The sequence below is a fragment of the Marmota marmota genome, unplaced genomic scaffold (genome assembly GCF_001458135.2).
Source record: "Marmota marmota marmota unplaced genomic scaffold, marMar, whole genome shotgun sequence".
NCBI lineage: Eukaryota > Metazoa > Chordata > Mammalia > Rodentia > Sciuridae > Marmota > Marmota marmota.
The window spans coordinates 2,806,665-2,815,636 of NW_025999891.1; the positions used below are offsets into that span (position 1 = coordinate 2,806,665).

At 51.5% G+C, this 8,972-nt stretch overlaps 1 protein-coding gene across 1 annotated transcript in view; it reads left to right on the plus strand.

Moving 5' to 3' along the window:
- The window catches only part of Trarg1 (trafficking regulator of GLUT4 (SLC2A4) 1), a 14,973-nt gene extending 12,403 nt beyond the window's left edge, over positions 1-2,570 (plus strand). The window contains exons 2-3 of the mRNA XM_015500962.2: positions 548-680; positions 2,540-2,570. Of these exons, the coding sequence (XP_015356448.1) occupies positions 548-680; positions 2,540-2,553 (147 nt within the window). The 3' untranslated portion in view covers positions 2,554-2,570. The remainder of the gene's footprint in view (positions 1-547; positions 681-2,539) is intronic.
- Positions 2,571-8,972: the final 6,402 nt, after the last annotated feature.

Genomic DNA, 8,972 nt, shown 5'->3' on the forward strand with positions numbered 1-8,972 from the left:
AAAAAAAAAAAAAAAAAAAAAAGGATGTGGTCTTGAGTGTGCAATACCAAGAGGGAAGACAGTCCGTTTTTTCTTTTGTAGTAAGAGGGAGACTCTCAGAATAAAGGAGGCAGGCAGAACCACAGGGGTCCTTGGGGTTCCAATGTGTCTGCAGGACTAAGCCCTGGGCTGAGGTCCAGGGGACTCTGGCTTGTCTGCTCCTGCAAGCTGGCCTGGACCTACCCTCCCAGGCCCTGGGTCTCCACTGTACCATCTGCCTCTACTACCTGCCCTGTCACCATCCTGATCGAAACTGCCCTAAATTTCTTGGTTCTGCTTCCACCTGTTCCCTGCCAGTGAGGGGCGGTCTTGGTTAGGGTCCCCACAAGAGGCCTAAGCCATTTTTCCAGGGGGAACCTTCTTCCTTTCCCTAAGGGGGGCTACTGGAGTGGGTGGCAGTGGGGGATGACGTGTGTCTGGAAGCCCATGTGGAGGCCACCGAGGGCTGCCCAGGTCTACGTGGTTGATGGACGCCCATCCTGAGGCCTCTGCTGTCCTCTCTCTGCAGTCTAGAAGTAGTGTGCAGCAGGGGGACCTGGATGGGGCCCGGAGGCTGGGTCGCCTGGCCCGGCTGCTCAGCATCACCTTCATCATCATGGGGATCATCATCATCATCGTGGCTGTCACCGTCAATTTCGCAGGTGAGGCCCAGATGCATGGAGCAGGGGGAGCCCCTGGGGCAGGGGCAATGGGTGGGTGGGGGGAGAATACAAGCAGGGTGGGGGGCATAGTCTTATCTTCTCATTTCAGAAAAGTGGACCAGTCCCCAGCAGTGACGACTGAGTGGGGATGGGCTTTCTGACTGTCTTCTGCCTGGGCAGTGAATCAATAGAAAAGGGTGTGGAAAGGGCACAGGCTTTGGAGCCCAATGATCCTGGGACCTGGGCCAGTGTCCTGTCTGGCTGAGCCTCAGTGTTTTTCCTGTATAAAGTGCCAGGAAGAAGCCTCTGGAGTGGAAGCTTTTGTGAGCATCACTTGAGATAATGGATGTGACTCTGCTCTATACTCTGGGCTGGAGCACAAGCCTCCTGGCTCAGACAGCATGGGCAGCTCAGAAGCAAACAATGCACGCACAGAGATCCAGGAAGCAGCAACACTTCTGACCACCCAGAGGTGACCCAGTGAAGTCATTCCAGCCGGGGAACCCTTTTCAAAGGAGACTCTCAGCTGCTCATAAAGCCCATGTCGCTTTGTGAGTTCAGAGCTGCACCTCCCAGAGCTGCCCCATGCCCACACATGTCTCCTGGTTCAGTGATCAAGCAGATCTCTTCTCAACAGATCTTGCTTCTCAAAATGTGTTCCATGGACCAGCAGCAGGGGCATCACCTGGGACCATGTCAGAAATGCCCTACCCCCACCCACCCACTGAATTTTTGTAAGATTTTCAGTCCAATCATCAAATGTGGGAGGCACTGGTCAAGAGTGTGGAGAGATCAACATGGGGCGGAGAGTTTGAGATTCCATGGTGGGACCAGGGACAATGATGGGCTTTCCGGAGAGGGAAGTGTTCAGGTTTTTGGTCAGCCTGCCTGAGTTCAGAATCCAGGGCCTCCACTTTCTCCCTGTGGAAATGGAAGCATGTTCCATAAGCCCTCTGAGGCTCAGTTTACAGCACCAGTGTGAAGGGAGATGGATGTGCAGGTGTGTAAGAGGCAGGAGCATCCGCTTAGTGTCACCTTATGAGGCTTCATTCCTAGGCAGGATCTCTCCTTATGGTGGCAAGATGGAAACCAGCAGGTCTCATAGTGGCCCTAAGAGTGGCATACATTTTAGTCAGTCCAGTAAGGAGAGAAAAAAGTGCCTCTTTGGGGGGCTGGGGTTATAGCTCAGTGGTACAGCACTTGCCTAGCATGTTTGAGGCACAGGATTCGATTCTCAGCACTGCATATAAGCAAATTAAAAAAAAAAAAAAGGTCCATCAACAGCAAATATTTTTTTAAAGTGCCTCTTTTTCTTTTTCTTTCTATCTTTCTTTCTTTCTTTTTCTCTTTCTTTCTCTCTTTTTCTCTTTCTTTCTTTTTCTCTTTCTCTCTTTCTTTCTTTCTTTTTCTCTTTCTTTCTCTCTTTTTCTCTTTCTTTCTCTCTTTTTCTCTTTCTTTCTCTCTCTCTTCCTTCCTTTCTTTCTCTCTTTCTTTCTTTCCTTGGGATTGAATCCAAGGCCATGCACATGCTATGCAACTGCTCTACCACTGAGCTACATCCCCAGCCCTTTTATATGTTTATTTTGAGACAGGGTCTCACTAAGTTGCCCAGGGTCTCACTAAGTTGCCCAGAATGGCCTTGAACTTGCAACCCTCCTGCCTTAACCTCCTGAGTAGCTGTAATTATAGGTGTGTGCAAAAATGACTCTTTGTCGACGATTATAGCAAAAGTCCTAGGGCTGATTCTGATTGGCCCCATTAGTTTTCCCACTAGGAAACTACACTAAATCCTCAACTCTGGGACTTAAAGACCCAATGTTCTGTATTCTCTTCTTTCATACATGTTCTTTTCTTTACAGTTCAGAAGAAATAAAAGTAACCAGGGAGNCCCCTCCCCACATTTCTCCCGGGCAGAGGCTGTGCCCACAGGGGCCTCATCTGCTCCTGGGTGCCCCCTGGCTTCAACTCAGACCTAGAGAGAGATGCCCAGGCTTGCCCACCTTGCCAGGGTTACTACCCTCAATGGGGGGGGCAGGTTCCCAGACACAGCCTGTTTTGCCTGCATTCGATCAGGACCCACATGCTCCTCTCTGAGGCCTTTGCCTCTCAGAGGCTCCAGGGCAGAGCGGGTAAGCACAGAGACTCTGGCTGATGGAAGGTGCTCTTGGTGCTGTAGCAGCCCTGAACCTTCCAGACAGGGCCTGTGTGACCCCCGGGGAGGGAAGGGAGGCTGGGTGGATCCCTTTGGGATTGTGTATTCCTACATCAGTTCCTTTTGGGGGAATACACTCCAACCTCTCCCATTCCTGAAGGGGGGACTAGTCTGGTTTGCTTTATGGGCTCTTTGAGACCAAAATAGAGGTATCCCTGTTTGTTGGGTGGCAGGGGGAAGAGGTGTGAACCAGAGTATTCATGTCACTTGGGAGGTCAGGACATGCAAGGGGAGATGTAAAGTCTACCGGATCAGCCACGTGCAGGCTCTTGGTCTGGCATGGTCTCCTGGTAGGCCCTGGGGTCCCTAAGTTCAGCAACTCTGGGAGAAGAGGAAAAGGGACTGCATGATTTAGGGACAGTCCCATGGGGAAAGTGAGGCAGAGGTGAGCTTCTGACTGAAGCCTTTTCCTCAGAACATCCAGAGCATGGCCACACCCAGGGCCTTCCCACCCTGCAGAATCTCTCTCTCTCTCTCTCTCACACACACACACACACACACACACACACACACACACACACTTTCCTGCTCCAATCTCAGAATAGTCAAGGGCCCTGCTAAGGTGAAGCCACTAGCAGACAGCACCAGGAGTGGCTGAGCTGGAATGTTCTTCCACTCAGGTCAGAGCAGCCTGAGAGTCTTCTAGTGGTACCAGGGCCAAGGGAAGCACAGGGCAGGAGTGAGAGACAACGGAAGGAAGGTCTCTGAAGCCTCTGACCAAGGGCAGCCCGGCATCTCCAGGCTGCGCTGGAAACGGGAGGGACAGTGATCCTGCTATTCCAGCTCCATTATGGGTCCAGCCACCAGATGCATGAACAGGTGGTCCCCTGGCTGGGGGTACCGATCTAGCCTCTCCCTGGAACCCCTCCCCACTGCCATCACCACTCACACCAGTGACTCTGTATTTCTTGGCATGGAAGGAAATAAAGCTGAACACACATGCTCACCCTGCCTGTGTGTGTGTACTGCTGAGGTCCAGGGGTTCCAAACAACCAAGGGGGGAGCAGATCACTCAGCCTGTTGGTTCCCAGTGTTGGGAGTGGCCCCTGGGGACCCTGGGCACACTGGGTCTCCACAGCCATCACAAGGTATTTCTCTAAGGAAATCACCCATCCTTACCAGGCCTCAGTTAAAACTATTGGGTGATGCTGGACCCATCGTTGGCCTCCAGTTGTTCTTTCTGGATATAAAGAAAGCTCTTGGCTGGAGAGAGAGGTCAGGAACCAACTATGGCTGGCTGCAGTCACGTGCTGGGCTCTGCACACAATGATAAATCCCTGTGGCTCTTTTAATGTCCCATGGGGGAGGCCTCTTGGGGAGGTGGGCATGGGCAGAGCCCATGGGAGGCCACAGGGAAGGCAAGGAAGTGCTACCGGCACAGATGGCTAGAGGCTGGGGCACAGCGGAGTGGACCGGGACATGGGAGCTGGAACCAGCTCACTGGGTTCAAATCCTGCCAGGCTACTTGCCAGGAGAGTCCCCTGGGGAAACTCCTTAACCCCTCTGTGCCTCATTAACCTGGAAATGAGAGCATCCAATGGAATAATCCATGTCAAGACTCCAGCACACCCTCTTCAGCTGCTGACCCAGACTCGCCCATCTCCTGCCGTTATGACAGAACAGAGGGCTGTGGCTGGTGTTTATGTGGGAACTAAAGATTGGTCCAGGTCATGGGCCTGTTCCCCAGTTCTCTCCCCTCACTGGTCTGTCTGCCTTAGGTTGAGCATGTCCTCAGCCCACCTCATGCCTGTCCATGGAGGAGTGGGCCTTGTGCAAATTTTGTCCCCTAGGGCTCAGGCTTTTTCCTAGTGGTTAGTCTTGAGTTGGCCTCCTCTACTTCCTGAAAGGCACTCCTGAGTGACCAGGAAGCGGCTGTGTGCACACTGATCTCATCTCAGGATTCCATGCAACTCAATTTAACAAGCACAGTCTATGTGCCAGCCTGGGGCCTGCAGTGGTCACGCAGAGATGAATGAGCACGGGCCCTGGCTTTGCAGATCTCTCAACCCAGTGAGAAAGGCCAGCAATTCAGTAGACACCATGAGGGTGTGGGTGGGTACTCACTGGAGCTCTGGCTGGAGCAGCAGGCTTCACCTTGGAGGGGAGAACAGGGGAGGCTTTCTCTAGGGACCCTCAGAATGGGCCCCCTCCATCCATCTTCCACAAACTTTTACTAAGCACCTATTATGCGCCAAACCCTGTACTAGATCCTGGGAACACAAAGATAAAAAAAGAGAGAAGTGAAGCAGGCAGTTAATTATAGTAGCCTTTCCAGGTCTTAAAAAGTATGTGAGTTCTTCCAAGGGAACTGGCCATTTTGATGTCCTTGGCTGCACTGGTCTGGCATGTAACGTATTTCTCTGCAGTTTGCCTAAGTGCTGCCCAGAAGTGACCTTTCCAAAGGCATTTTAAGCACCACCTGAAGATACAAATTAAGATGCAAGGCCACCAGAGTGACACTACCGGCAACACCAGGGTGAATGGGCATCTGCTACCCAGGCCCTGTTGATGGTAACCATATCGGTTTATTGCCTGACATGGTGGCCTGAATGTTTCTTTGGCATGATTTGTCAGACAGAACTCAATTTCATAAATTTAAAAGGAGCTGAGGGAAAGACTTGTGTTTTGGAATCAGTAAGGGAAAATTTGGAGCTCTCATGACATAGGAGGCTTCCAATGACAGATGACTGTACTTCTGGTCAAGGGGACTCCAATTCCCCATCTATAAACAGGGTGATGATCCCACAGCTCTGTGGGGACCAAGAACATGAAGGTATGAGAGGACAAGAGCTGGGCACATATGAGGGACATAAATAACGATGACCTGGCACAGCCTGGCAACCCCTCTCATTCCAGAATCTGGAAGGTTCTGGGTTCCCTTAGCCTGATTCTTGAGTCTCAGCCCTCCTCCTCCCTAGCCTCCTTCTCTGATGCACAGGAACCAAGCACCCCAACCCTGTGCCAAACCTTCCATGCATCGGCCATGCAGTCTGGGGCAGGGCCCAGCTCCTCTCTGGGCCTCAGTCTCTCCATGTAAAGTAATGAGCTGATCTAGACCAGGCTTCTCATCCTGGTCACACCTGGGAATCATCTGTGAGCAGTCCACGACCCTGATGTCTGGCAAATCTGGCCTAACTGGGGTATGACCTGTGCATCCAGGTTTTACAAGCTCCCTAGATGTTTCCGTGGGAAATGTGGTCCTGGGATCATTAGCACGGTCCCACAACTGTCAGGGAAGTGGAAGCTGAGGCTGCACCCTCATACCCTCACCCTACCAATCGAGTGGTTCACATGCACTTTAAAGTTGGACAAGCCTGGTGGAGATGGCTGGAGTGGCCTCCCTCAACTCTCTGGTTCCTCAGGAGTGGGCCAGCTTTGCCACAGTCTGTTTCAGAAGTGGAGAGCCTTGGAGAGATGCTTCTCCATAGGGCCCTTGTCTCCCTTCTGGAAAGAATAACCTTCCTCCCATCCTTCTTCCTCCTTCCTTTATGGGTATAAGATATGGAAAAATGACAAACCCCCAAATAGTGTGGCCTGGAAAGAGGGAGTGAGGAAGAAGACAACACACTGATAACATGGGTCCTTTCCCAGTGACAGCACAATCCCTGGGAAGGAAGCACAAACATCAACCAGTGATAAGACAATTCCCCGGGAAGGAGACATCCATCAAGCCTAGAATGGCAGTCTCTGGGGGGAAGCCAAAGCATTGATCCTTTTCCAAATGAATCCTTTCCTAGTGACAGTACAATGGGACCCCGAAGGAAAAGAGATAAGCACTGAACACTGACTCCAGACCCTCCATTCTTCCCCAAATGAAAATACTGTCCAGTAAAACAAATATCAAATTCTTACAAACCTGTTTCCGGAGTGCTCAAACTGACACGCTCTATCAGTAATTAAATCACTTATCAGTGTAACACATATAACCACAGATTCCTCCTGGGGACAGTGGCTCATTTTCCATCAGGAAAGTGGGTCCACCAAGGGCACGACTCCACCACTGAAGAAAGGCCGTGCTGATCCATGAAGTTTGCACCGGGCTCCGTCATTTTGTGCTAACAATGAATATACTGTGTAAAATGAGGAAATCTTGGAAATCTTGTTTCTACCACCTTGCTTGCTTGAGAAACAGAGAAGGGCAAGAGAAACTCCAGATAAACTTGGGAGGCCTCACAGCAGCATAGGCTTGCACCTCATTTTTTAAAGTGTTGCCAGTAAGGTTGCAGCCTGGGATGGGAGGGTCAGAGTGGGTGTACCCCAAAATTGAGGCTCCTGAGGGATGGTGGGACTTTCTGGAACCTGCCCAGGGATAAAGGAAAGTCAAGTGGGTGTCTTAGCTGCTTGGATGGAAACTTCTACTGACAACCAAAATGAACATCTTGGGCACTTGTGCTAGCTCTCTCTCTCTCTCTCTCTCTCTCTCTCTACCAAAGATTGAACCCAGGGTGCTTAACCACTGAGCCACATCCTAACTCCTTTTTATTTTCTATTTTAAGACAGGATCTCACTAGATTGCTTAGGGCCTTGCTAAGTTGCTGAGGCTGGCTTTGAATTCGCAATCCTCCTGCCTCAGCCTCCTGAGCTGCTGAGTTTACAAGCAATGCCACCATGCCTGGCTACATCCTGGGTTCTCTTGAGTGTCCAACCCCAATCTCCAAGCTTAGAAGAAGAGGAAGAAGAAAGGTACCCTGAGAAACAATGCTGTCTCCAGCACCCTTGTCCTGGACAGGATTTCCATTCCCAGGGTTGGCTCAGGTGCATAGGATGCCCCCGTGCATTCCCAGGGGGCCTCAGGTGCATATGGCCCCGGTGAGCAGAAGAAGGATGGAAACTGAAGAAAGTCTTCCCTTCCTGGGGGTCCTTGAAGCTTAGCACCCAGCCTGGTGTGCTGAAGGCAGCTAGACTGCAGAGGCCCTGGGCACCACCCGACAGGACACAGCCCCATGGCTTCTCTGCTGGGGGAGGGCTGGGGAGCTGCAGTAGAGCTGTTGGGCTGGAAGCTGGGCCCTGGCAAGGCTTCTGCCTCCTGCATTATTGATCTACTGCCTGGTCGTGGGTGTGAATAATTCATCAGGACAAGGAAGCACCCGAGTTTTGCAAACTGGAGGCATCCCGGCTTGGCTCTCAGTGTTTACTCCTCTTTGCTTAATGGGTTTCCCAGAGAGAGGCTGAACTGAACCGCAGGTTACTCCTCCTGCCCACAGGACAGGCCCGGGAATGGCCTCCAGGTTTGGAATTGCAAGAAACTTGGTCTAAGCCAAGTTGGAGCTGCCTGCAGCCCCTGGACCAGGGAGCCCTGTCCTCACTGTGCTCACACGTCTCTGAACCTCTACTTCCTCCTTGGTCCATCAGGGACAATACTATGAGGTGGGCTGAGCTGCGCATCCTCTTCACCTGCAGCCCACGTTCAGTTAACACGAGCTGTTGTGGATGTGATTTATAATATATGATGGCTTCTTTCATTGTGGCTGAGGGCTCGGGAAAGAGGAGGTTGCTGGATAGCTGATGGGTGGGGACAGCTGTGGTCAGAGATTCAGGACAGTGGGTGCCAATGGGGGTAAGGTTATGCCCCAGCCAGGGCTCTTCTGGGTGGGGCGGCAGGAATAAGCAGGGGTAGAGATGGAAGGATATCAAAGAATCATCCAGAATCCTATAATGATTTTCATCCCTGATCAGACTTCTCCAAACTACAATCCCAGGGGCCTCTAAGCAGGCTAGGGAGGGAGGATCCCCAGGTCATTGCAGCAGTAGGCGGGTGGGTTGGGTTCCAGGCACCGGGGTACACCAACTCAGCTCTAATGCATTGAGGATCTTGAGCTCCCTTCTGTTTAATGGTTCCATTGACGCATGTGTATTAAGGGTAGTGTAGAATGTAGGATCCTCAGGCTAAACTTAGGCATGGAAGAGATGTTAACCTCTTTATATAGAATCAAATTTAATTTCTCCTAGGTCTCCAGATGGCAGAAACTTTAGTTCAGTCAGTTCAGACCCCTTTGTCTGCTTCCTAGTGTGAGAAACACAGACAACGGCCTGAGAGACAATGGTACAGAGAAAGCAAGACTCTAACGATCCCTCCCCCT